Source organism: Pisolithus orientalis (assembly GCF_024613125.1).
Source record: "Pisolithus orientalis strain OTSU chromosome Unknown F5J12scaffold_8, whole genome shotgun sequence".
In the NCBI taxonomy this organism is placed as follows: domain Eukaryota; kingdom Fungi; phylum Basidiomycota; class Agaricomycetes; order Boletales; family Pisolithaceae; genus Pisolithus; species Pisolithus orientalis.
This window is the reverse complement of record NW_026260789.1, coordinates 1078618-1105933: the sequence shown is the minus strand read 5'-3', so window position 1 is coordinate 1105933 and position 27316 is coordinate 1078618. Positions and strand designations below refer to the sequence as shown.

Here is a 27316-nt window from a genome sequence, read left to right as displayed (position 1 = left end):
GCAAGCTTTGGGGGTGGGTGGCCTTTCTGTGACATCATAGCATCAGAGTCAACCATTTGTGCTCATACAGTTTAAAATTTCCATAGCATATGTGACTGGACACTAATTTGACAGCTTGTTTATTCTGCCACCTTCTGCCAGACCCAGAATGCTATGGCCAGCAATTGCCACTGGCAAAATGGCAAACTTCTGCCAACAGCACTAAATGCAGGGTTGCAAGTCCAACACTCCACTGAGCTGACCAAGGCCTCAGAGGAGGCACAGGTGAGCAGAGGCAGTTGGAGTGTGGACAGGGGACCTCAGAGAGGTGCAGAGACATGTTGGGAGGGTCAGAGGAGCATGGGAATGCATTGGAAGAGGGCAAAGAAGCATGGGAACATGTCAGAAGAGGGTGGAGAAGTGTTAGGGGCATATGCTGATGTCATGGTCATGACACACACATATGTTGTGACTAAGCAGACTGCATGGGGTCCTTATGGTAACATTATTTGAACATGGTAGTCAATATTTGACAAGTCAGAATTTGCTAAGAATATTGACTATTAGCTCTCCAAGGCCAGATTATTTTAGACTTTGCAAATATCTGCCCCCTCTAAGTTCTTCATTTTTGCAATAACTATACTTACCAAAACTCACCTAACCTGAAATCATACAGTAGCACTGCAATTTCATTGATCTTGATCTTGAAAACCTTAAAAATGGGGAGACAGAACCATAATACACACAAAGTAAGAGAGGCAGGGATAATTGTACACACAACGCAGTAAGTACTATGGTACATGCTGGCAGAAAGACACGGACGAAGAATTACCAATAAATGTATCCAGTAAATGGATGAGGGTCTTGTCTTGCCTCCGTACTTGGCGCAGCCTTTAATCCACCCATGTAGGTTCAACATTGATCTTTGCCTTCGGCCAGTACTTCCCTTCCTTAAGTGTGTCTGCTTCCATCCGGATCTTGACCGTTCGATGTATCTTCAGGGTGCGTCGTTTGGGGATATCGCGTCCCCCACCCATGTTTACCCTGAGGTCTGAAATTCAAACCGGTTCAGCACACGGACTTCCGAAGGGAAGACGAGAGTTACGCACTTGACATCCCCGATCCACGTGTCATCCTCTCTCTGGTAGCGCTGCTTTTGCGGCAGCATTTCGAGTATCCACCAATATGGCGCAATCTCGAGTTGATCGTACATGGGGCTGAGCGCATCATTCGAGATCCTCCATTTCCTCGCTCACAAAATTGCCTTCGATAGTACACTGGATTGGTACACCATCCTCATGGTACGGTGTACCAGAGTCAATCTTCGCCGGGAGGAGAGGGCGGTTAAAGATAGCCGGTGGGCGGGGAGTCACGTGGAGGTACAATGTTGAAGGGTCCATGCCAACGTGCTACAACATCGAGCGGTGGAAGAGAATGTCCACCTTCGTTTTGAAAATTTCCCGAATCATCCACCGGAGAGGGATACGGGCTAGACTGTGTCGGGTACCGTTCTCGACGGAACCACCACCGACGTCTGAAACGGAGTTGTGAGTATTGAAACAATGTCAATTCCTGAACTGTTCGAGCTTACCGCAGTGACATCCCGCGAACCATACTTCATCGGCATCAGTTTGCGAGATTGACTCGGTGTAGCGACGTTCTCCATCCTGAAGATTTGATTCCTAGTGGTGCCCATTCAAGCTACTCCCCTCATGCAGAAGTTTGTCGTAGGGAGTTCGAACAGGGCGAGACTTCTTGGTGCTTCGAGGCATTTCCCCTTTCTGGACACCAAGCTTATTGTCGGCGTCTGTGGACCGATTGCAGAAGTTCGGCATGAAGCGCCTGTACAAGGATTCAGATATCTGAGCATCATCATATCGCAAATGTCACTTGGGTACATACGCTCGGTGTTCATCAAGTGCGAGAGCATGCCTGAAGTAGCGAATCTTGTTGTTTGCTTTTGTAAAAGGCAGCCTGTAAGGGATGATGCCCACAGAGTTAACAGTATCCCTATCCGAAGTACCCGTATGATACATAAATCAGTGGAACCAAACCCATGACTGTCCCAATCAGCTCGAGAAGCTTACCAAACTCCAACGAATTGGACATCAACGTCGATAGAAAACGCCCTCTTAAATGCCTTACTCTGTTTCCAGCCTTCACCATCATCCTTGCTGTACATTTTGTACGCGAACGGAACCTGCTGGTGGTTGCAGGGTGGTAAGAGACCCACTTTGTGAAGCCTGTAGTGGGGATAAGCAAGTGTTCCGGAATACAATACTGTTACGGAAGCCTGACATGCCAGTCAGCGCTCGGGCAATATAGGCGCCTCGCGAAAACCCAAACAGACATATCCTATCTCCTGCCTCATCTGTAGAGTCGATGTATCAATCATCAGTGTCAATATCAAATGAAGAAATCGAAATGTGAAAAAAAAAAAAAAACTCGCAGTTTTGCATCAAGAACTCGTAGCCAGCTGCAGAAAACGAGTTTGTTAGTGGCCATGATAAGGGAACGTGGAGACCAGCGGCACACCCATGACGTGAACATCCAGGTTGCTCCCCACCATCGCATCGATGGTCTTGGAAAGCTTGGCGTAAAAGGGCGTGGCTATTTGAGGGATAGTGTATGTGCCTATCCCGGCCTTATGTTGTGCCAGTGGTGAGTGGTAATAGACTCCGCCATAATGTGAGCAAGCGTACCTGATAATACACCATTTGCTCAGAGGGGTCATCCTTTTTCAGCATAGAGAAAAACTGAACGATGTTCGAGTTCTAGCGGTGAGTGGAGGTCAAATAAGTTGTGCAAGAAGACCAAAGATAGCGACCACCTACGTCACCATCGAACTGGTCGCCTGTACCATCAAAGCAGAGCACGAGAGTGCGATCATCATGGGTGGGGGGGATCACGTCGTCCGGATCTTCTGTCATCTCGATGGTCGGACGACTAACGGCGGGAGAATGGGCTCCGTTTGGGATGTCGGGACAGGCATCAGCAGCATGGGATGCCTTGGGAAACTGCGGCGACGAGGAAGTATTAGTATTGTTCGACATGCCTGATGCTACCTCGACAGGGGCTGCGTGGCGTCAATAGACAGAACCACTGTGAACCCTTCTTATATATAGCCTGGAGGACATGAGATATGAATGGCACTCGGTTTTTCTTGGGACCCGAATAACGACCATCAAAGGCCAAACCTGTAAAACGGTCGAATTACAGCATACACTTTGGAGAGTTTTTTGAATTGTTTGAGAGCTCGGCACGCACTGTTACTCCACGGGGAAGCGCTCCAACTTGACGCTTAGCTTTTGCAGATCGGCGTGTGCTCAGGTTCAGGCACATCATCTAATTTCTTGCCCTCTGACACTTGCGGTCTCACCTACCGGCTTCATCCTCCACTGGAAAGAAGGTCGGCGAATGGAACGAGTCGTATCTATCGGTGTGATCGGTACCCATTTGTGAAAACTAACTCACCTGGTGGAGCTTTGGAGGTAAGCATCATCCGACGCTGGAAATCGGCACTCCACACGTACCAGACACCATCCGATCGATCAGTCCCTGTGTCCATCCAAGCGGTTCCGTCATGAGAGGAGCGATTGACAAACTATAAGCCAGCCAAACATACTGTTCGTATTATCACAAGTGGGGATTCCTTACAATAGTATTCGGCTCAGAAGATAGTTGTAACCAGGTGGAGCCAAACTCAGCGCATGATGAACAATCGCGAACTCCTACTCCAGCGGCGCTGGGGAGCACAGGTGACATCTGCAGCTAGTGCACTATCCCACTTATGGATTAGTATCCTGTGTATCATGAATCAGCATAGTGTTCATGTATTACCCGGGGTCATGACCCCTCAATGTTCATGGGAGTCTGTGCGTGAGGGATGGCGGTGTGGGGGGAGACCCAGGGAACTAAGAGAATCGTGCTGATACACAGTTAGGGAAAGCCATACTCGAAGTCCACAACCGCGAGTAAATGTTCTTGCAACCATCAGTTTGACTATTGACAGTTCGCGAAGGCCGACTACGTAGATATCGTTTTTTTCTTCTGTCGATCGACGCAAGCCATAAAACACCAAGACTAGTCCGAACCTTGCAAGCCACGAGCACAAAGGGAAAGACCTACACCCTAAAAACTTACACGATACACGGTGCTCATGTTCATAGAAAGGAACCACTCGTCCACAAGAAGATGCATTCCTCCCGCTGAACGGGATTAGTACATAGATGATCAGAGAAATGCTGACAAACCCACCTGGGTCGCCTACTCCCATATGGACCATCACCGGATTCTCATCATCGTGCATCGGATGTTCGAAAGGATCACCATCGTGGTCAAAAAACTCGTCCATGAAACCATCAACAAAGTCATCGTGGTCTTCCTCCTCCTCCTCCTCCTCTTCTTCTTCCTCTTCTTCTTCTTCTTCTTCTTCGTCATATTCGCCAGGGTCAAGTGCGGCAGGCTCGAGATGAGGTAAGTTCGGGTAACCCAGAAATCCATCCATCCCGTCGGTATCAACCTCCTCTTCGTTATCGTGGACATCAGGAGTAGCTGCTGCATAACTATTGGGATGCAGATCGTTATTGCCATTATTACCTGGCGTTCCCATTTCCGGCTGTGCCACCGGAGGTGGGAAATTCATAGGTGGATGCCCCATCAGCCCACCAAATAACATCGGGAACCCATTGTTTCCGCCTCCCCTATCTGGCTGGGTCTCTTGTCTGCTTGGTTTCCAGTTGAAATAGACACCCGTTCGCGTGATCTGGAGACATGATACGAAGGACAACAGCCGACTGTCCTCAAAGTTGGTGAGACTGCTAACAACAACGCCCGGCCGAGGAGGACGTTCAGCCGTGAGGGTGCTGAATTCAACTTCGGGAGACACCAAGTAGAGACCTTTGCGCTTTAAATCAAACCTTCAGCGGTTAGATGGAGACAAACAACGAAAACACTTACCGTAACAACCGCAACCTTACCATCTTTCTCCCTCAATGCGAGATATATTGCCGTATCCTGGAGACCGCCACTACTTGGGGGGAAACGAAGCTGTACTGCAATATCTGGCAGTAAAGCTTCTCCCGAGATGATGCGTTGAAACCCGGGAATGATGATAAGCACCCCACAAATCGTCAACACGGCAATATCTTTTCCGTTGCCTGACACGTGCACTATACAGAAGGGGTGGGTCAGAACGGGGTGAATCTCAACGTCGGAACAAACAAACCTGCCATGAATTGGTCATCCGTAGTTGAGTTCAGATCTTTTTCCACAAGCTTTTGGCATTTCACAACGGAGGAATCGAATGGCGGATGCTCTTCAACACTCCATACTTTTCGGAGGAGATCTCTCGGAGAAAGATCGTAGACCAGTGCACCACCGCCCCTCTCAAAGATTCTAAGTTGATTTGAGCCGCATATGAACGCATACTTGTCATTCACTTCCACATAATGGATATGGCCAAGAGTTTGATGGTGGTACCGTTTTTGGATGCTACCGATGGTTTCAACCAGGCGACCCTGTGAGACGTCCCACAAATAGGCATTTTCTGCAGCCGAAGCCAGTAAAGTCAGATGCGAGAGGCGGAAAGCTCGAGTGTGTTCTGGCATGCGAAGAAGTGCCCAGGGTCTAAAGTGGCCATGACGAGTCGAAGCATGCCAGCGGGGGATTCCATCCGTCCACGCCGAAAGCATATCTGAGTCTGGAGGGGATAGAGTACAGTGATCTTCGTTGGGTGAATCGAGCGCACGGCGCCAGACTTCCTTGCAATTGTCGTGTCGGTTGAATATGATGTACCCGTGATCATATTCGCAGTGGGCATATTCAGCAACGTGAGACTGCCAAACGCTGTCAGATCAAGGAACATCGCTTTATGAAATATAAGAAAGCGTTTGCTGACGGGAGGAAGACCCCAAAGCGGGGTGTTGCCCTTCAAGTCGGTTACCAAGAGCCCTCCCCTCTGACCGGTGGTGATCACTAATCCAAGATCCTCATCGACTTTGATACGATGTACACTGGTCCCGGATGCTGGAAGCTCTTCGATACATGGCGGAACCTTTCCTCTCCAACCCCATTCCATCTGGAACTCACGACGACCTGAGGAAATTATAAGCACTTGGCTAGGAAGATATGCGGGTAACCAACAAAATGATTTCCAGTTGGTCCCCGAGCGTGGAGGTTGCAGCGCTAAATCTCCACAATCGCTCTCGTATACTAAGCGGTGAAGGATGGCAGCATTGCGATAGACAGCATTTTCATTCACGGCTATCAGATCATGCCATGCATGAGACACTTGGGTGATTTTGTGCACGGATTGAATGGGCAGATACGATACAACCTGCAAGGCAATTTCTGCTGGCAGTAAGTGCAACATCGTCGGTTGAACGACTAGTAGATGTCGACCGCTCTGTATATGATGTCAGCTGTCGCGTGTTTGTTTCCCATCGTGGGGTATTCGGATACCCCGAAGTTCAAACTCCGACCCCAGAGATAACGAGAGAAGCCATTCGTTGGAGGTCGGAACCACCCGCCATCCGCGCGGAATCGGTAAAGCCCACAGCAACCAGCACCACCTGCCACATCCGTGCGGAAGCAGCAATACCCGCAGCAGCCGCCCCCCCTCGTCGGAGACCGCCACCCCCTGATCACGGTATATAATAATAACGAGTAATACTAATAATACGGCTAATGAAGAAAGCGCTTGTAACTGGAACTGGGTACAACGGTGACCTAGTAATTTTGGTATGGCTCCTTGATCAGTGGCAGATATGATGTTACATAACCTGGCAGTCAGCCAGCCAGTGTACGGTTTTTCGGTGACCTTGAGTTGTTTGCAGCCTAGCCTTGGATTTGATAGGGGCTATATTTTCACGTGATCGCGCACGTGCGATGATGTTATTGGGAGTGGGCCAAGGTTTTTTGGACTGCATCTATGGATTCTCTGACGGATTCACAGCGTTTTGATCCCATTTTCTCTTCGGTTCTCCTTGTTTTCCTTCGTTCGAACTCCACGTTGTTAGAGGGTTATGGCTTATCTCTCGCCATCAGCCTTAAGAAACCTCAAGAAATATGCCTACAAGAGTGTAGATGAGTACGTGGAACTCTTTACCATACTAACCCGGCGTCAACCATTACGCGGTTCGACAGGTCCCTGGTATCGCGATACATCCTTGCACCGTACTGGAATTGGTTTATCACCCTTTGGCCGCTCTCTATTGCACCTAATACTGTATGGATGATCTCCCCTCAGCCACTACCTTCAAAACGGCGTCGCTAAAATTTCATTGCAGATCACCCTACTTGGCCTTGCTATTGTCGCGTTTAACGTCCTCACGCTGCTGATTTACGATCCTTTGTATTATACTGATAATGACGGTCACGGTGGGCCTCCCCAATGGGTTTATTTCACGTATGTGGGCTTTGTTGTAATGTGATGCTGTGCTCTTACACCGCAATGCAGGTGGGCTATCGGGCTGTTTATGTACCAAAGTTTTGACGCTGTTGATGGGCAAGGTCTTTCACCTTTGCTAGTTCGCGCCGCTGACCTATGGAGTAGAAAACAAGCACGGCGTACTGGCATGGCTGGGCCCCTTGGTGAAATGTTCGATCACGGTTCGTCATCGCATTTCCACTCGGTCCGGTTGCTTACCTGAATTGATCAGGCTGTGACGCGATTAATACGACGGTATGTCAGTCCTCGCTCTATCGTTGTTGCTTAACTTATAGGTTTACAGCTTGAGGTCATCTTGGCTGCCCGAGCTTTGAACTTGGGACGATCCTGGTGGACTGTTGCATCACAAGTTGCTACACTCGCAAACTTCTATTTAACGACGTGGGAGGAATACTACACAGGGCAATTATATCTCGGCCCATTCTCAGGTCCCGTGGAAGGCATCCTCATGATCGTAGCCATCTACACGATCTCTGGCTTATTCGGTACAGGAAACTCCCTACTTGTGGCTTTGATATACTAACACGACAAAGGACCCTCGTTCTGGGACAAACGCATCCTCTCTTTTACCCACTTAGATATGATACCTTGGGTAACGAAACATGTGCCGAATATCCGCTTGAATGAGGCCTTCATGGTATTCGCGGGATTTGGTCTTGCGTTTAACATAGTATCCAGGTATTCTCTACATAGTAGGTTTGGGGTGTTGTGCCGGCACTGATTTCGCGGATAAGCTACAGAAACGTCCGCAAGGCCATGAAAGCATCAGGGAAATCAAGAATCCGACCATTACTCACCCTTTTTCCCTTCGTGGTATCAGTGACCTTGCAAGCGTTATGGTTACTCAACCCATCATTTTCCAACTCCGCTATCATCCATTCACCACTGTTCCTCCCGTTTTTGTGTGCTTGGGGTTTGCAGTTTGCACATCAGGTAGGGAAGATGATTTTGAGCCACGTCACAAGTTCGCCTTTTCCCGTATGGAACCCGTTGTGGATCTGGAATGCTATCGGTGTGCTTGATGCCCATTTACCCCATTTACTGGACAGGTGTGTTATATTCTGTCGTATACAATGCCGTTCACACCACTGTTGCAAGGTTCCCTATCATCCAATCGACCCCAAAGCGGACGGCATTGTTTATATACCTAACGCTCGCGGTGTCTTTTCTGGCGTACGCCCGATTCTGCGCGCTCGTTATCAAGGATATCACGGAATACCTCGGCATCGCGTGCTTCACAGTGCGCAAGAAGGACGCAGAAGGTATTTGGCGAGACACGAGGGACATTCAACAGGACGGGTACGTTAAACGAATGTGACGTGAGAACTGGATAGAGAATATACGCAGCAACAAATAATAATACCAAGTGTTCATGTAGATACTCAGGTTTGTTTGCTAGAGCCTAGACACGATCATTATATACAATTGGTTGACCCTCGGTGGAGACGAAGAGGTGTTCGGGGTCCCGTCGAGTCAAGTCATTCCGCGACAATTTACCTGTTCTGATATGCTGTTGAGATGTGTGCTCCAGATTCCCTATCGATCTACCATCACTCGTCTCGTCCGAGACACCTCGCGCAAAATGTCAACTGCAGATTCTCTTAGCGCCGAAATCAAAAAGCAAACTGCAATTCTGAACGAACTGCGCCTTCAAAACAACGATCCCGTCAGGTTGGACGCTACGAAGAAGGAACTGGGTGAACTAAAACGGAGACTGGCCGCGACCGCTAGAGCTACTGACTCCGCCGTGAATGGAGCGACTGCGGTATCGGGCGACAAAGACGATGCTAAGAAGCGGGAACGGCTTCTGCTTAAAACTGCCAAGGTCGGTTAAGATTGCTGCTGCCTGCAGAAGTGGGACGGCACAGACTTGAAATCTCGGAACATGAAATACTCAATTAGGTGCTTTTCTGTTTTCTCTTCTTATATAGGGAACAAGGGACTATGGGCCTGCGGAGACGTACTGTCGCGACCATATCGAGAGAATAGTGAAGGACGTGTTTATGACATATGGGGGGAGCTCTCTGGATACCCCCGTGTTTGAGAGGAAGGATGTTCTAGCTGGAAAGTATGGCGAGGACCAGAAACTTATTTTCGACCTGATGGATGAGGGCGGGGAGCAGTTGGCGTTGAGATACGACCACACAGTTCCGCTTGCAAGATATATCGCCATGTCTGGGGCAACGATTCAGGGCAAGATCTGGCAGGTTGGCAAGGTGTATAGGCGGGATAGTCCAGTTATGTCCAAGGGCCGGATGCGGGAATTCATGCAGGCCGTACGTTACTCCGCCTTTTACTTTCTGTCTTGGTCTGAAAATATCGGCTTTGCTCAGGATTTGGATATCGTTGGCGTCTGGGATCCTATGATACCGGACGCAGAGATAGTCAGCTTGCTCTGTACTATTCTCTCCAAACTCGAGGTTGGTGAATTTACCATCAAGGTACTTATATTTTCATTGGTACTCGATTATCGTCTAACCCCATCGTAGATCAATCATCGCAAGATTTTGGACGGTATATTCGAGGTGTGCGGCGTGCCTCCAGAGAAGATACGGTCAATCTCCTCTGCTGTAGATAAACTGGACAAGGCAGGCTGGCTGATTCAAACATTAAGTCGAGGCCTCGACTAACCCTTTCGCAGGTCCCGTGGTCGGATGTGAAGAAGGAAATGACAGAAGAAAAGGGTTTGAGCCCCGAAGTAGCCGATAAAATAGGTGAATACGTCAAGCACAAAGGTATGGAATACTCTCAGTTACCTAAATATGAATATCGACGACAATGTTTGTTGCCACAGGTGGACCAGCCCTCCTTGAACAACTCAAAGCCGACGAAATTTTGATGTCTAATCCAAGCGCCAAACAGGGTGTGCAGGACATGGAGCTGCTCTTTGCGCTTCTCAAAGCTTACAATAATGTAATCGACAGAGTGAGTCTCGTTTATTCTCCAAAGTGATCAGATTAGTAATAGAGGAGCAGATCTCGTTTGACATGTCGCTGGCTCGAGGCCTCGACTATTATACCGGAATAATCTATGAAGCCATCGTAGAAGCGTCGGCCCCTCCGGGCTTCAGTTCTGCAAATGCGGTTGTCTCTCCAGTTACAGACGGAGCACTGGCGCCGGCGCCACCGAAGAAGAAGTTCAAAAAGTCCAAGACCGAAACCCTCGAGGAAGAGGAAGAAGTCGACGAATCTCAAGTGGGCGTTGGGTCGATTGCAGCTGGGGGACGCTACGACAATCTCGTTGGCTTGTTTACATCAGCGGCTGCTGGTGAAGGGAAGAAAGGCGCCTCATTACCTTGCATTGGCGTTAGCATCGGCATGGACCGGATATTCGCCATTATTTGGCCGAAATGGGTGGAGAAGGGGATGCGCAGTAAAGAAACGATGGTGTATGTTATGGCCGCTGGCGATGGGCTACTCGAGGAGCGCATTAGGCTTGTTCAAGAATTGAGAGAAGCCGGTATAAAAGTTCGTCATTTTCAAATATCCACGACGCGACATTTATCTGATTGTACACTTCAGACGGATTTCCTCGCCAAGAGGAAACCGAAATTACCGGCCCAATTTTCCGCGGCTGAGAAGGACGAAGTCCCGTTTGACATTATCCTTGGAGCTGACGAGCTTAAAGAAGGTCTGGTGACTGTCAAAGAACAGAAGTGGGAGTTCGTCGACGGCAAGAAGGCGAAGGTGCAGTCCACGGAACAGGGTATCAAGGTCAGGCGGGAGGAACTGGTTTCCTGGCTTAAGAACACTCCTACATATCTTAACTGGTCGAGCGGAAGACTGATTTAGAATCCCCTGTAATACCCCAGTGGTACAGTCGAAAAGATTATAATAAATTTTGATCAGGTACCACATATCATTCACCACCAACAAGATTGCATGCTAATAGTGGTGAATTCTCGAATTTGGCAGTCCCAAGTGCATATTGTACTTTGTTATGATTGGCGTTACTTGTGTGTCCATGTTTGTCACCTTTTGAAAACCTCTCCACTCTTCACTTCGACACCGTAGCTGACGCTCATCGGCATTGACAACGACTCCGGGGTCAGCAAGCTATTCAACAATGGATGACGGTACGTCCTCAGCATCAGCCCCGACGGCGACAGCAGTTTGTGCATTCGATATTTTCTTCTGCCACCGGCACGCAATCCGCCTGCGTACAATGTAGTTCTCCCCTCCGCCATATCGGCTTTCAGCGTTTCAGCAGTCCGGTTGAAAAAAAATAACGGCGACAGAAATCAGTTGTCCCAGTAACCAACTAACGTCCGGCTCAAGGCTGGCAAACCCATGCTGTCTGTCTGCTTCGGTGTTTCGACCGGCGCTTCCAGCTATCCTCTACTACCCACCGACTTTTTCACTTTCGGCAATCATTCCTAGCATTCTACAGGGATGCTAGTTTCCATTCACCCCGTGTTATGTCCTCATGCACGTCTTCGTTTCCTTCCAGTCCCCCACCGTTTCCCCAAGGAACCGACGTTGATATTTTCTTCCCCTTTTTTCCCGCATCTTCTTCCCTTTTTCAGCTTGGCAAGCACAAGATATGGCACCTTCGGGTATCAGCATTCCCACCAATGGCTCGGGTGCTCCTGCCGAGGAGCCAGTTTGGAACGGAGGTGGACGGTCACCAGTAAGGGACCGCGGGGAGCCTCCTCGTCGCTCCAGCAGGAGCATGAGCCCGGGGCGGGACGATAGAGGAAGGTTGGTTGGGTCTTAATTCAGTGCTGGTTTATAGTGACTCACACTGTCTGGCCCATAGTCGCGGCGAGGGGGGCCATAACCCCGGCAACAACCTTCATGTCTCTGGTTTGAGTCACCGGGTCGATACTCGCGATTTGGAGCAGGCTTTTGTCAAGATTGGCCGTGTATGTCTTCGTTTTTTTCGATGAAATACTTGCTAATGTTGTGGTTGAGCGAATAGGTGAAGAAGGCGTCAGTCATGTACGATCCCCATACTCGCGAATCCCGGGGATTCGGGTTCGTCACTATGGAGACAGCCGAAGAGGCGGATGCTGCCATTACTGCTTTGAACGCGACAGAGTTGATGGGCAAAGTCATGACAGTTGAAAAGGTACATCGTGATCTGTAGCTCTACCGAGTGAGACGCTGACGATACTGTGGCGTATCAGGCTCGCCGTGGACGTGCTCGTACTCCTACGCCGGGGCGCTATTATGGACCACCCAAGCGCTACACACGCAAGTTTTTTTTTTTTCCACGGCGTGGTGGATGTCATTAACCCCTATTTACAGACGAGCGTCCATACGATCCTCGTCCTTACGATAGTCGCTATTCTCGTGACCCTACTCACGATGAGCGCCGCCGTGGAGGTCGTTACGACGACTACAGAGGCGCCCGCGACCATGACCGAGGACACCGTGAGTATGATCGAGGGTACCGTGACTATGATCGGGGATACCGTGACTATGAGCGTGGTGGCCGCTACGATGACAGGAGGTACTGATCTATCACGATGCGTCCTCGTATGAATGGTAAATCAAAGAGAACTTTTTGTTGACAATTTCGTGTATGTATTTCTTGCCTCTGAGTTATTTGAAGACACTACGTGCGTTTTTTATTTACTTTGAACTGTTGCCAATGCCGTGCTGGGTGATGTATGATTCCCGCCCCCTCTTTCGCATAAGTTCCAATACCTCTGAAATTCTCTGCACCTCCACCCATCCATCCCCCACGCTAGCGGCCTGCCCTGATTCCGGCTCCACTTGCTCAATGAATCTAACCCTGAGTGCTAGCCAATTCATTCCTTTCACGTTCCTTACGAACTCTTCAACGTTCTCCTTCCCTCCTTCGGCGTAGATCAATCCCGGGTATCCGATCCTCGCAAATCCGGCGATGTGGAGTTCCGACGACCACGCTTTCATAAGCTTGCGTTTTGTCACGGAAACGAGATGATGTGAAGTAAGTAATGCATGAAAAACTTTCGGTTGATGGGAATGAATCTCGGAGGGCGGGCCTGTGGACGTTGGCAAAACCAAATTTTGGTTGTGCTCGTGAAGTTTGGGGAGTAAGTGTAGAGAAAGTAGCTCGTAAACCGGGAATCTATGTAATGGAATGGTGGAGGGAATTTTACTGTCACATTTTCCGCACCATTTTGTGGAAATATTAGTACACTCACTCACTGTCCTGCACTTCTGCTATGCTCTGCGAGATCACAGATTGCCAATGTTCCTGCTGATCACGAGAAATGTTTTCTCCCCTTACGCATACGTCCGAACATCGTAGTATAGGTCCTTCCGGAACCCGGACCTCAAACCAAACAGGCGAACCGGGAACCCGTATCGAGATCCTTGCAGAACACGGGGGTGTGTCCGCAGTAGGTAGTCCAGTCTCATCGTCTACACCGTTGTCGAGGGCGTCCAGCAGTGAAGACCAAATGATCACATCTTCTGACGGAAGGACGAATGAGAAGACTTCTCCGGGCATCAGGGAGCAGCGAATGAGCTGAAGTTCTCGAAGCTGATGATCCAAATCGTGCATTTTCACCGGCACTAGCTGGATGTGTACTCGAGTTGACGTCTACCCCAAAATCCTCTCTGCACACTGCCTAGAGCTTCCTAGTAGACTCTGAGATCCGTCAACCCATGCAAAAGGCGGGCGCACGCGTACAAGAATGCTGCTCGCAGCGTAGTGGCGGTTGTTTGCATACCACGGCAGCAGACGGCAACCCTATAGACGGACCGAGGCTCGACTCGACAGTGCTGGTTTGGCTTGCATCTCTTGAGTGACCGATAGGCTCTTTTTCACGCTCTAGCCACTGATCCGACCGTCGTATTCTACTCAACCAGATTTCATCTCGGAGCCCTTCCCGACTTGCTTTGTCACTGGTAAAATTTTACGTGCTTTCACCAAACACGGCTAATATTCGTGCGAGAGTAACATCACTTGTCTTTGATGTCTATATACATGCTCGCGTTCATATGCACCAACTCTCTAGCAGGACCTCGGATATTCAGGGGTGCACTTGACTCATTCAGGATATGTAAGTGATGGCCGGTCTCGGGTGGCGTTGAATTGGTAAGGCAAGCATTGCGCAAGCCCTTTTCTTTCTGTTAGGCTTTAGCTTTAGCTTTAAAGCAATGTTTCAATGTTCCGATGTGCCGGGATGGCAAACATGCTGAAACATTTTGGTGGCGGCGCCCTCACGCTTCGTTGGTCAAGTGAGAAATCCTTCCTTTACAATTACCCCAAGTACAGTACTAATGACTTGTGCTCATCTTTAGTTCCCTAGCGATTCTACTGTGCCTGGTGAGGCTGACAAGCAATGATTCAGAGTGTGCAATAAATGTGTGATCGTGTTTCATCTCAGGTACAGCAGGTACCTTCTTGGACCTTACCCTAACTTTGTTTTTTTTTTTTTTTTTTTTTTTTTTTTTTTTTTTTTTTTTTTTTTTTTTTTTTTCCGGGGCCTGCGCCACCCTGTGCGCTAGTGCCCCCCCCCTGCAATGTTCCTAGGCGAGTGAACGTGTAAAATTACCTACTCACCGTCGGATTGGTCTTGGTTGGTTGGTTGGTTGGTTTCAATTATTTGATATGACTGGGCAGCTTTCCGGTGTGAACGGGGCGGAGATCTCACTATTAACTTCTTCCCAGTGCCTCGTTCGTAAGGTTCGTCAGTTGCCTTCGGCTATCACCTTGCTTATCTATTCCTGAACCTAAGCAAGGTGCGGTCCGAGCCAGAAAGGACCGCAGAGGCGAAGGTATATTTGCTGCGCAAGCACGAATCAAGCAAGATGTGATGTGTAATCGACTGCAAGTACGACTAGATGCATGCAGGTCAATCTAGCTTTTTTTTTTCCCCTTCGAACGGTACCCAGCAGAGTCTAGCATGGAAATTGGTCCTCTCCGTGGTCAGGTTTTTCTGGTAGGACTGCAGATAAGCCGATCATTCCATTGCGCACTAAAATCATTGACCACGTTAAGTACGCTCCGCAGGACGTATCACCGATCAGTACATTTTTCTGTCCTCCCACACGACGGAATGCACGCCGAGCCGCGATCATCTCCGCTCCAGTCCTAACTTAGGAGAATATATGTCCAGATTCAGTGTAATATGACCCACTTGCACTGCTCTTCGTCCAACTTGACGCCAGAGATTGATCGATGTGCTTCACACGTCTCGTCCGTTACTACCTGGTGGTCGGTTTCTCTCAGATGCCTATTGCTCTGCAGCTCACGCAATCGAGAAAGTGGGTGTGGAATTGCTTCCTACTTCGTACCGTACTAGTCGAGCCAGCCGTCTCAGTGACCGCTCCCATGGGACACAGAACGATAGTTAAATTCAGTTCGCGCCCATATTACTTTGTCCTGTGAAGCGTTGTCCGACTCGGTGCTTCTTATCCTCCGTGAAAGCCACGTTTTCGGCGATATAAGGCAGGTTAAGGTTTACTGCTTTCCCGCAACAGATAGCTATCTGATGTCGCAACGTAGCTTCTGCAACAGACATGAGATAAACGCGTTGCCTTAGCGAACCGCCTTGGGCTGGCCTACCCTCCCACGGAGTACTGCAGTTCAAATCGCTTTGCATGGCCCTGGTCCCCGTCTTCTTGGCTCGACGTGTATACTACTTATTATGGTTAGTCAATTGCTGACATCGCCCATAGTAAGAGACTTGGTATTCTTGGAGGAATATACGATTCAATTTGTTGATGGGGGCACTCGGACACGTGTCGCCCGAAACGGGCAACTGATAACCTTTGAATGCCTATGCGAAACCGAAGTATCATCTCCCCCCACGGAATTTATTCGTGTTATGACACAGGACGCCGTATCGGGAGTTGTTGTTTTAACTAGGACATCCTTGTAACAAAGTATTGGCCTACTTGGTGCTACTTCGAGGGCACGTGCAATCAACTCTTGTAACATCCGCCAAGTAACAAGAGGGAGGACTAAGCGAATCTTACCTACCTAAACCTGGTTCTCCCTCTATGGCCGCGATGATCCGTTGTAGCACATGCGACTATAACTGATCGGGGGTGACGTAGCTGTGGCGAACAAGTATCGGATATACGGAGTAGAAGTCTATTATTGTGGCGAAAATACTTACACAGCAAAGCAAGAACGGCGCGGTTGTCCACTGCACTGGTGCTGATCTGACTCGAGCGCTTCCAATCCAATGGTTTAAAATTCTGTTGTGCTCCGGGGATGATCCCAATTTCCGAAGTTGCGCTGGAACGTTCTGGCCACTACTATAGTGAAGAATGATCGGACCGGTATAGATTGAGGGAAGTTAAACATGTTTTTCAAGATCTCAGGATTAGTGATGCAAAGGGTTGAAGGAGGGGGATTCGAACGAGTGTTACCTAAACGACGAAATGGTGGGCGGTCTGACCGGTCATGGACAGCCCTCTACATCTGACTTGAGGTATCATTGTCACTGCACGCCTTCTCAGAAGTTGTTGTTTCAAAATGAAAATCGCTATTCCGTGGGGATCGAACACTACACCCATAGTTATGTAATTCTCTCTTGTAATGCCCTTCTTACTTGTTTCCCTCTACGTATCGCCGCACTGATCCCATGTGACATCGGCGTGACATAGCCAGGAGTCTGCTAGTAGTTCTGCGGAAATAAGTTGCATACTGTTCGGCTAGTCTCTATGACGCTGCATCTGTAACATTAAACAAACAAAAATAAAACAGCTGATTGCGCGACTTTTGCAGTACTGTTCCTGCGCAACTTTTTATACTACCCCTGCATAATTTTTAACACAGCCATTTTGCACCACTTTGCACTAGCTAGGAGGGCAGATAAAATAGATAAACGTAGGCAGGACGTGAACACAGTTCGTCGACACCCTCCCCGGTCATCCCGCCCAATCCACGAGGTCGTGATGCCCCACAGGCCCTGCTCGAACGCTCGACCCCCTCCCCTGCCCCTCCGCCTGGTGGCGGGATTGCTCCTTCGGGAAAATTCCCACGGCATCGCCACCTGCAAGTTGCCACCTGCACCTACGAGGGTGTGTTCATGTGACCGCACTTCGCGCCACAACATCACTGGCCTAGCGAATTTGGGCCCATTTCTTGGCAAAATACCCATTACAGTATTACATGGATTATGTATAGTGGCTAGTAGCAGCATCGAAACGAGTCCCGAGGAATGGGCGAGGAGTGCGTGCAGCCCTGACTCGCCCACTTCCCCGTGCACGTGCCCTGCTTAGTCAGTGGCTGTGGGCACAGCCACCTGCAAATTTTCTGCGCATAACTGCAAAAGTCGCGCAATCAGCTGTTTTATTTTTGTTTGTTTAATGTTACAGATGCAGCGTCATTTTTTTTTCCCAAAAAAACTTGTTGTGCTACACATGTAGGCCGATTCATGACCCTGCGACTGTCCGGGAACTCTTTAAGACGCAGATGTATATCCGGTGGCTCATCTGTTCTATCCCTCCATGTCAGATTCGCAGGTCGACGACATTCGCGACAACGTTATATCGGTTTCCATATCACCAAGCGGCAAACAAGTTGCCTTTGGGGCTATTGATGGCACCCTCACACTTTGGGACGTCGATCGTCGCCAACGTATTTTCCCACCGATAATAGCACACCAGAGTACTATCAACTCTGTACACTACTCCACTGACAGTTGCTTTATTGCCAGTGCGTCAGACGACCAAACAATTGGGCTTTGGGATGCCGTCACTGGACAATCCCGGAACACATTTACCAGTCATCGAGACGGACTTATCGTCGTAGGATTTATGGCAGATGCTAGAACCATTGTCAGTCTATCTAGGGATAGGGTCGTCTTTATCTGGAAAGCAGCCACAGGCGAAGTCGAGCAACAATTCCAAGTTTCCCTCGATGCCCGTTCTCTGGCTACTCTGTCTCATGATGGCGAGAAGCTGCTCGCAGCTCATAGGAGTGGCGTAACGATTTGGAGCACAATTTCTATGGAGTCCATCAAGACCATTACTCTCAACGGCCCCGCGGTCTTGTGCATGGCACTCTCCCAGGATGCTACAAAGGTGGCATTTGGAATGGCTGACAATATCATCTACCTGTGGGACCTAGAAAAGGACGATATGGATCCACCTCCCTTAGAGGGTGGCAAAGAAATGCCTGTATATGTAACATGGTCTCCTGATGGCAGGACTGTATCATCTGTGGCGCAGGATGCCACCTTGCGAGTTTGGGGTGTGGAGAGTCGGACGTGCGTAACGGAGACCTACCGCACGGGGGGGCCAATTACATATTCTCCTGGTGGCACTTTCATAGTTTGCCCTGGCGATGATGGTTTCCCTGACATTTGGACGGTTCCCCAGGTGTGTGTTGATGAAAATATACTGTTACTGTTCCCTCACTTCGCCGTGGAGACACCTCATTACTCTTCGACATCTGCGCTGGATGTACGTCTTTCCCGTTATATTGTTATACGCCGCTTCCCTGGCTAAACTTTGATAGTTGCCAGCAACTGCCGTATTCATGCATCGCGCAACTAGAGCTGCAGAATCCGATACTTTCTGGATTGTATCTGGTGATGTACGCCGGGCTTAACAGTAAATTAAACGCTGCTCGTACTAACTAATATCAGGACCCAGTTACAAATACCCTGCACTCACAACGTCCAAGGAAGCCGGGAGGTCCCTCTGGCCGGAACATAGCATCCAGGCCCAGAGCCCTCTTTTCCAAAACCCTACAGAGACTCTTCGCCCGAGAAAAAGAATCCGATGTAATAGCTCCTGCGAAGTACAAAAATGTACGTCTTGGTGGTTATTATAACGTCTATATTTTCCTCATTGCTGGCAGCCGGTCGTTGTGGCTTCGGGGACGCGCAGGGGGATGCCTCAAACGAGGCAGGCAACAGATATGCTGGATTCCAGGTCGCTTGACATTTTAGATGGTGTAAGCGACGAGTCAGAAGTTCCGCCTGGACTTATGTCCGCCGAACCTCGTATTCTAGGCTGTTCGATGTGTCGCATAGGTGGGATATTTTTTTTGTTTCTCTATCCAAGTAAACTTTACACAGGCGAATCTGCTAGGGTGACAATTGCAATGGTGATGAATCTCTCTTGGGCACTGTAGCGTCTTCTTGGCCTGCTTGTGATACACTACTACCCGTCCCTGCATTTCCATTTCCATACCCTTTCCCTCATCCAAGCAGGGGCCTCGGCTCTTGTAAAATCACACCATCATGATTGCATGGTGTTTTCTAGATGGATAAATAAACCAAATTAATTCCATGGGCTGCTAGCGCTCAAGGTCGGTCAATGTTCAGCATCCAGCTATGAAGGGGAAATTCTGTTGTAAGTGGTGTGCGTGGAAGCCTTTCCAGGCCTTGTAAAGTTCGTGCGTTGTCCACGCGTTGCCATGGCCCTCGCTGAAGGTTCCGGCATAGACTATGGCTCCCAGTCAGATGCGACGGCTCATTTATGGCGCATCTGTCATGCGAGTCTTCTCGTTTGTATCCGATTACATGCTCTGAAAGTGTTTCTCAATAGGGAAAACTACCCATATGCAGGTAAACTTGCCGCCGAACGATATTTGGCGTGGGCCATTATGGGCCATTGCGCAATCGCAGGACTGGATTTTCTTCAGTGCATTGCTTACCAATAACCGACTATCATGCATCAAGTGGGAATTGAGTGTTTTTAGCTTTCGGTTTGAGGTTAGTAGAAACTATACAGTGTGAGATCAGGACATGCTTTTACCTCGATGTTCGGTAAGCCTCGCATTCCAAGGTATTTCAACTTCGGCCGGTAAGAATGCTGCTGTGCAATTTCCTTTTAAATGAGGATCTAAGTTCGCGCCCTTGGGGGTCGCACAGGCACTTGCTATCATATGATTCATATTACTGCGGGTCTGGGCCCCCTGGGTCTTATGTGTGTGCGTGACTGCTAATCCTATGTCAGTACCTGGTTAGGACCAGCCCTCCCGTTTGGTACCTATTAATCCATGCCAGTCTTCGTCCACCAACTCGTACCTTGCAGTACGACCCGGGCGGCAATAAGTATATAAGTGTTTTTGTGAGTTAGTTGCTGCTGCTCGGGTAGGCAATAGCCTTATACTTTGAAACGTAAAAATAAACTAACAACACTGGTGTCTAAAGTACATATGTCGTGGGCTTGTGGTGTGCATCTTTACGCTCACTTTAGTTGAGTTAATATTGCGGTAGCCGGGGTACCATTACTGATGCCTTTTCCCAGGCCCTCCCACCAGGCGAGCAACAACTTCATAAAATTCAAGGGAGATTTGTAAACACACAGCAGCCTTCCGTAGAGTGTTTGTACAATTACCTGCATGACACCTACATACACACATTCCATCCTATAAGGACGCTTACTCGGAAGCGGCGGCTGCAAAAGGAGCTCGGGCATCCCCCTCCCTGTCCCCAGGCTCTGCTGAGGCGACATCTTACAGTGAAGGGAAATTCCGGGTGGGTGTCAACCACCGCAAAGTGATGCGGTGTTTGAATGTCTGCACAGCCATTCGGGTTTATCCCCTTGCTCCCTCGTCCCTCTTGTTAGTTACTTGGGAAAAGAGAATTAATTGCACGTTTCAACGAAGTAGTACTAAGTAGGCTAATACTTTGTTACAAGGATGTCCAAGTCAAAACAACAATTCCCGACAAGACATGCTGTATCATAACACAAATAAACTCCGCAGTGGGGAGATGAAGCTTCGGTTTCGCATAGCTTTTCAAAGGTTATCAATGAATCGTATGTTCCCTCAAGAATGCCAAGTCTACCTCACTATCGGCGATATCAGCAATTGCCCAACCCTAACAAAGTAGCAGGCACATCGAGCCAAGAAGACGGGGATTAGGGCCCTACAAAGCGATTTGAACTGTAGTACCCCATAGGAGGATAGGCCAGCCTAAGACGGTTCACCGAGGCTACGCGTTTATCTCATATTTATTGCAAAAGCTACGTTGCGACCTCGGGTAGCTGCTATAAGGAAGCAGTAAACCTCAACCTGTTCGACAACACTTCACAGGATAACGTAACATGGGCGCGAACTGAGTTCAACTACCGTTTTGCGTCCCATGAGAGCAGTCACTGAGACGGCTGGCTCGACAGGTACGGTACGGGATAGGAAGCAACTCCATATCCAGTTTCTCGATTGCGTGAACTGCAGAGCAATAGGTACCTAAGAGAAACCTACCACTGGGTAGTAACGAACGAGACGTGCGAAGCACACCGATCAATCTCTGGCGTCAAGTTGGACAAAGAGCAGTGCAAGTGGGCCGTATTACGCTGAGTCCTCACAGACTCCCCTAAGATAGGACTGGAGCGGAGATGATCGCGATGTGGCGTGCATTCTGCCGTGTGGGAGGACGGAAAATATGTGCTGATCGGTAATACGTCCTGCGGAGTGTACTTAATGCGGTCAATGATTTTGGTGCGCAATGGAATGATCGGCTTGTCTGCAGTCCTACTAGAAAAACCTGGCCTTAGAGAGGACAAGTTTCCATGCTAGACTCTGCTAGGTACCGTTCAAAGGGAAAAAAAGAAAAAGAAGCTAGACTGACCTGCATACATCCGGTCGTACTTGCAGTCAATTACACATCTTGCTTGATTCGTGCTTGCGCAGAAAATATACCCTGGCCTCTGCGGCTTTGTCTGGCTCGGACCGTACGTTGCTTAAATTCAGGACTAGGTAAGCAAGGTGACAGCCGAAGGCAACTGACGGACCTTCCGAGCGAGGCATTGGAAAGAAGTTAATAGTGAGGTTTCCGCCCCGTTCACACCGGAAAGCTGCCCAGTCATATCAAACAGCTGAAACCAACCAAGACCAATCCGATAGTGAGTAGATCGCTCTTAGGTCATTTTACACGTGCACTTAACTAGGAATATTGCAAGGGGAGGGTGCTGAGCGTATAGGGTGGCACAGGCCCTAAACAAAAACTGCATAAGGTTAGGGTAAGATCCAAGAAGGTACCTGCTGCACATGAGGTGAAACACGGTCACAATTTATTGCACGCTCTGAATCATTGCCCGTCAGCCTCACAAGGCACATTAGAATCGCTAAAGAACTAAAGATGAGTGCAAGCAGGTGGAGCTGAGCACAAGTCGTTAGTACTGTACTTGGGATAATTGTAAAGGAAGGATTTCTCACTTGACCAACGAAGTGTGAGGGTGCCGCCGCCAAATGTTTCAGCATGTGTGTCATTCCGGCACATCGGAACGTTGAAACATTGCAGTAAAGCTAAAAGCCTGAGCCTAACAGAAAGAGAAAGGGCCTGCGCAGTGCCTGCCTTACCAATTCGACGCCGCCCAAGACCGGCCATTACTAACATACCCCGAATGAGTCAAGTAGACCTGTAAATGCCCAAGGTACTGCTAGAGAGTCGGTGCATGCGAACACGAGCGCGTATATAGACATCCAAGACAGGTGATGTTACTCTTACACAAATAACCGCGTTCACTGAAGGCACGTAAAATTTTATCTGTGACAAAGTTAGTGTTCGTTTGCCAAGTGGCAGTCTGGAAGGACTCCAAGGTGAAACGTGGTTATGTAAATAGAATACGACCGTCGGATCAGCGGCTAAAGCGTGAAGAAAGAGCCTATCAGTCACTCACCCAACCATTTGAATGGCGCACAGTGAGCCGCAAGCCAAACTAGCACTGTTGAGTCGAGCCTCGGTCCGTCTATGGGGCTGCCGTCTGCTGCCGTGGTACGCAAATAGCCGCTACTACGCTGCGAGCAGCATTCTTGTACGCATACCCCCACCTTTACATGGGTTGACGGATCTCAGCATCTGCTAGGCAGCTCTAGGCAGTGTGCAGAGAGGATTTTGGGGTAGATGTCAACTCGGGCACACATCCGGCCAGCGCCGGTGAAAATGCACGATTTGGACTATCAGCTTCGAGAACTTCAGCTCATTCGCTGCTCCCTGATGCCCGGAGAAGTCTTCTCATTCGTCCTTCCATCCGAGGATGTGATCATTTGGTCTTCACTGCTAGATGCCCTCGACAACAGCGTAGACAATGGAACTAGACTATCTATTGCGGACACACCCCTGTGTTCCGCAAGGATCTCGGTACGGGTTCCCGGTTCGCCTGATTGATTTGAGGTCCGGGTTCCGGAAGGACCTATAGTACGATGTTTCGACGTGTTCGTAAGGGGAGAAAACATTTCTCGTGACCAACAGGAACATTGGCAATAATGCAGCGAGTAGGTATACTATATCTCTACAAAGTGCTGCGGAAAATGTGACAGTAAAATTCCCTCCGCCATTCCATTACACAGATTCCCGATATATGGGCTACGTTCTCAAACTTCACGAGCACAACGATAATTTGGCTCCGTCAACGTCCACTGGCCCGCCCTCCGAGATTCATTCCTATCAACCGAAAATTTTTCATGCTTGCTTACTCCAGGATGATCTCGATTTCGGAAGCTGGGCTGAAACGTGCCGACCACCACTATAGTGAAGGATGAACCGGACCGGTATAGATTTAGGGCAGCTAATCATGTTTTTCAAGTCACCTCATGGCCGGGATGATACTAACACCTTCCTCCGCTCCAAAATATCGCTGACCAGTTTGACTACATTCGTTGTGAGCTTCCATTGGCGTAGTATATGTACCGAATTGTGGTGCATGCATCGTGCATTCTAGCGAACGGTGACCATACACTACTGGTCGTCTCTGAATCACAGGGCCGACCCTAAAAATTCTTTACTTAAGATGTAAGTGTTTATCCGGTGGCCCATCTGTTCTTTCTCCCATGTCAGATTCGCAGGTCGACGACATCCACGACAACATTACCTCGATTTCCATATCACCTAATGGCAGACATGTTGCCTTTGGGGGAGTTGGCGGCACCCTCACATTTTGGGATGTTGATCGTCGCCAACGTATCCGTCCACCGATAGTGGCACACCAGGGTATCATCAACTCTGTATGTTACTCTGCTGACGGTCACATTGTTGCCAGTGCGTCAGACGACCAAACCATTGGGCTCTGGGACACCATCACTGGACAATCTCTATGGAAAACATTTACCAGTCATCAAGATGGAGTTATCATCGTAGGATTTATGGTGGATGCTAGAACCGCTGTCAGTCTATCAGGGGATGGGGTCGTCCTCGTCTGGAAAGTAGCCACGGGCGAAGTCGAGCAGCAATTCCGAATTTCCCTTGACACCCGCTCTCTTGCCACTCTGTCTCATGATAGTGAGAAGTTGCTCGCAGCTCACAGGAGAGGCATAACGATTTGGGACACGATTACCATGGAGTCCGTCACGACCATTTCTCTCGAAGGCCCTGCGGTCCTTTGCATGGAGCTTTCCTTGGACGCCACGAAGGCAGCATTTGGAATGGCTGACAATAGCATCTGCCTATGGGACCTTGAAAAAGATATCCTGGATCCAACCCACTTAGAGGGCGGCAAGGATTTGCCTTTGTATGTAATATGGTCTCCTGATGGCAAGACTGTGTCATCTGTGGCGCAGAATGCCGCCTTGCAAGTGTGGAGCGTGGAGAGCGGACAATGCATGTCAGAGAGCCACACAACGAGGGGCCCAATTACATACTCCCCTGGTGGCAGATTCATCATTTGTCCAGGGGATGATGGCTCCCCTGACATTTGGGAAGTTCCTGAGGTATGTGCTGATGAAAACATATTGTTGCTGTTCCCTTACTTCGCCATGGAGATGCCTGATCACTCTTCGACATTTTTACTGGATGTATGTCTCCTCTGTCATATTGTTATGGACCATTTCCCCGGCTAAACTTTAATAGTTGCCAGCAGCCGGGGTATCCATGCGCCACACAACTGGAGCTGCGGAATCCGATACTTTTTGGGGTGTATCTGGCGATGTATGCCCGGCTTATCAGCAAATCAGATGCTACTCGTACTAACTGATTCCAGGTTCCAGTCACAAATACCCACCACGTACAACGTCCGAGAGAACTGGAAGGTCCCCCTGGCCGGAACACACCGTCCAGGACTAGACGGTTTTTTACCAAAACACTACAAAGGCTCTCCGCCCGAGGGAAAGAATCCGAACCAATAGCTATGGCGAAGTACAAAAATGTAGGTTTTGGCTGCTGTAGCATCTTCATTTTCCTCATTTCCGACAGCCAGTGGTCGTGGCTCCAGGCACACGCAGGAGCGTGCCCCCAAGGAGACACGTATCGGTTACGCAGGATTTCAGGACCTCAGACATTCCAGACGGTGTAAGCGATGAGTCAGAAGTTACGCCTCGACGTATGTCCAACGAATCTAGGGTTCCGGGCTGTCTGCCGTGCCGTGCGAGTTGGTTCTTTTAGTTTTTGCTGTTCAGGCCAATTTGACACGTGCAAATCTGCCAGGGTGACAGTTGCAATGGTGTTACATCTCCCTCAGTCAGTGCAACATTTTCTCGGCCACCACCTTACCCCCGACGTCGACATTTCCTTTTCCCTGTTTCTTATCATCACACCTCAACTCTTGTACAATCACACAGCCATCGTTGCATGGTGTTTTCTGGGCAAGAAAACAAACCAAATTATTCCGTAGGATGATGGGTGCCTAGGTTTGGTTGATGTTGAGATACCGGATATAATGGAGAAACGCTGTCGTAGGTAGTGTGGAGGCCTTTCCTGGTTTTGTAAAGTCCGTGTATCAGCCACGCACGGCCATGGCCCTTACTGAAAGTTCCTCTCCGACCCACTTGAGGTGAGTTTGGCATGTGAGTGTTCCCATTTGTATCTGATCCTGTGCACGACCCGGAAGTGTTTCTCAGCAGGGGAGACTTCGCCGCTGAATACTATCTGACGTGGCACATCGGACCATCACACGAAAGGTTCGGTCCCTTTAGGGCCAACCTCCTTGGGGAATTTCCTCGGCCTCGTCGGAAACACACACCTGCTAATGACCGACTGTTGGGTGGAGATAGTTTTCCTGTCTGTAAGGTTAGTGGGCACTTCCCAACGCGAGATCATGACACGATTTGCCTCGATGTCCGGCAAAGCTCGCATTTCACGGTATTTTGACTTCAGTCGGTAAGTTTATTTACAGTGCTGCGGTGTCAAGTTGAGAGGAATTTGGGTCGCCCAGGCCCTTACCACATATACTGCGGATTCGGGCCCCCTGCGGCCTTATGAATGTGTGCATGTGCTCTTGCTTGCGAACAGTGCCTGCCAATGCTATGGCGGTACTTGTTTGGGACCCGCCCTACTGTTGGTATGTACTAACCCATGCTGGTTTAACTCGTCTTGGTCCATCAACTCGTGTTTCTACAACCCTGCTGGCAATGAATACTCTTCCAGCTTGGCTGCTGCTTGGGTAGGCGACATCCTCATGCTTTAGGAGTGCAGTAAACTAAGAACAGCGTGGGGTGCACCTCAGCCCTGATTTCGGCTAATATCAATAATGCCGGAGATCGCTACAAATACGTGCCGTGGCCCTGACCAAAGTGTACCACCAGATGCCCTTATCCAAGCCCTCCCACTAGACGTCCAATAACTTCACAAAATTCAAGGTGCATTTGTAAATATGGAATGGCGTTCGGTAGAAGGAAATACCGACTTTTTGTGACCTACTCGCTCGGGTAGGCGAACATCTTATGCTTTGGGACGTAAAATAACTGACAACATTGGTGTCCACATGTTTTATGGTGTGCACTTCCCTCTCTCTGACTAAGTTGCACACTATCAGGTTGTCTATACCCGAACCCTCCCACTCCTTACGAAAAAATTCGGTACGCATGCAACAACTTCACTACAATCCAGGAACATTTGCGAACACACAGATACCCTTCAGTCTATCGGGAGGTATCGCCACTATACATTACTTTGCATCACACCTACATACATAGACGTCTTCCTAGATCGTATACATAAAGTCGCAGCCCTACGCCGCATTTTGTCCCGGGAAGGTGCTTCCTTCCCCAGTGTGTTTTGAAAGTTCGCGTTCCGGGGTAGCTGGGATGCCCAACAAACAAAGACGC

General features: G+C 49.2%; 6 protein-coding genes across 6 annotated transcripts; 3 read left to right on the top strand and 3 right to left on the bottom strand.

Moving 5' to 3' along the window:
* Window positions 1–872: 872 nt before the first annotated feature.
* On the bottom strand, window positions 873–3032 carry F5J12DRAFT_904840 (uncharacterized protein; the record flags this gene model as incomplete). Its single annotated transcript, XM_051748584.1, has 12 exons — window positions 873–1023; window positions 1089–1217; window positions 1285–1388; window positions 1422–1513; window positions 1571–1639; window positions 1685–1821; window positions 1882–1989; window positions 2067–2222; window positions 2278–2350; window positions 2515–2623; window positions 2682–2753; window positions 2814–3032. 12 exons carry the CDS (start codon window positions 3030–3032, stop codon window positions 873–875), a joined length of 1419 nt encoding a protein of 472 aa, XP_051601961.1.
* A 1673-nt stretch (window positions 3033–4705) lies between these two features.
* On the bottom strand, window positions 4706–6352 carry F5J12DRAFT_685805 (uncharacterized protein; the record flags this gene model as incomplete). The annotated part of the gene is made up of 5 exons (XM_051740307.1): window positions 4706–4885; window positions 4939–5150; window positions 5207–5816; window positions 5879–6075; window positions 6124–6352. Coding segments are annotated over 5 exons (1428 nt in total), but the record flags the coding sequence as incomplete, so codon positions are not given.
* A 652-nt stretch (window positions 6353–7004) lies between these two features.
* F5J12DRAFT_718080 (uncharacterized protein) lies at window positions 7005–8747 on the top strand (the record flags this gene model as incomplete). The annotated part of the gene is made up of 9 exons (XM_051741096.1): window positions 7005–7069; window positions 7126–7207; window positions 7269–7387; window positions 7439–7590; window positions 7641–7663; window positions 7713–7914; window positions 7963–8107; window positions 8164–8478; window positions 8528–8747. The coding sequence occupies 9 exons, from the start codon at window positions 7005–7007 to the stop codon at window positions 8745–8747; spliced, it is 1323 nt and encodes a 440-aa protein (XP_051601959.1).
* Window positions 8748–8842: 95 nt separating this feature from the next.
* F5J12DRAFT_550874 (uncharacterized protein) lies at window positions 8843–11323 on the top strand. Its single transcript, XM_051740026.1, has 8 exons — window positions 8843–9254; window positions 9361–9705; window positions 9763–9870; window positions 9919–10017; window positions 10071–10164; window positions 10224–10354; window positions 10405–10896; window positions 10951–11323. Exons 1-8 carry the CDS (start codon window positions 8937–8939, stop codon window positions 11218–11220), a joined length of 1857 nt encoding a protein of 618 aa, XP_051601958.1. The 5' UTR covers window positions 8843–8936; the 3' UTR covers window positions 11221–11323.
* A 470-nt stretch (window positions 11324–11793) lies between these two features.
* On the top strand, window positions 11794–13224 carry F5J12DRAFT_550803 (uncharacterized protein). The gene is made up of 5 exons (XM_051740025.1): window positions 11794–12129; window positions 12188–12293; window positions 12350–12499; window positions 12558–12624; window positions 12679–13224. The coding sequence occupies exons 1-5, from the start codon at window positions 11972–11974 to the stop codon at window positions 12888–12890; spliced, it is 693 nt and encodes a 230-aa protein (XP_051601957.1). The 5' UTR covers window positions 11794–11971; the 3' UTR covers window positions 12891–13224.
* Window positions 13006–13924, bottom strand: F5J12DRAFT_718279 (uncharacterized protein; the record flags this gene model as incomplete). Its single annotated transcript, XM_051741103.1, has 2 exons — window positions 13006–13486; window positions 13563–13924. The coding sequence occupies 2 exons, from the start codon at window positions 13922–13924 to the stop codon at window positions 13006–13008; spliced, it is 843 nt and encodes a 280-aa protein (XP_051601956.1).
* Between the last annotated feature and the right edge of the window lie 13392 nt (window positions 13925–27316).

What these genes read in the sequence shown, in the direction of transcription:
- F5J12DRAFT_550803 (XM_051740025.1), top strand. Translation starts at nt 11,972, where the DNA reads ATGGCACCTTCGGGTATCAGCATTCCCACCAATGGCTCGGGTGCTCCT. An exon ending in CTTTTGTCAAGATTGGCCGT is followed by an intron (nt 12,294 to 12,349) that starts GTATGTCTTCGT and finishes TTGAGCGAATAG; the next exon opens with GTGAAGAAGGCGTCAGTCAT. An exon ending in AAGTCATGACAGTTGAAAAG is followed by an intron (nt 12,500 to 12,557) that starts GTACATCGTGAT and finishes GTGGCGTATCAG; the next exon opens with GCTCGCCGTGGACGTGCTCG.
- F5J12DRAFT_550874 (XM_051740026.1), top strand. Translation starts at nt 8,937, where the DNA reads ATGCTGTTGAGATGTGTGCTCCAGATTCCCTATCGATCTACCATCACT. An exon ending in TTCTGCTTAAAACTGCCAAG is followed by an intron (nt 9,255 to 9,360) that starts GTCGGTTAAGAT and finishes CTTCTTATATAG; the next exon opens with GGAACAAGGGACTATGGGCC. An exon ending in TGCGGGAATTCATGCAGGCC is followed by an intron (nt 9,706 to 9,762) that starts GTACGTTACTCC and finishes GGCTTTGCTCAG; the next exon opens with GATTTGGATATCGTTGGCGT.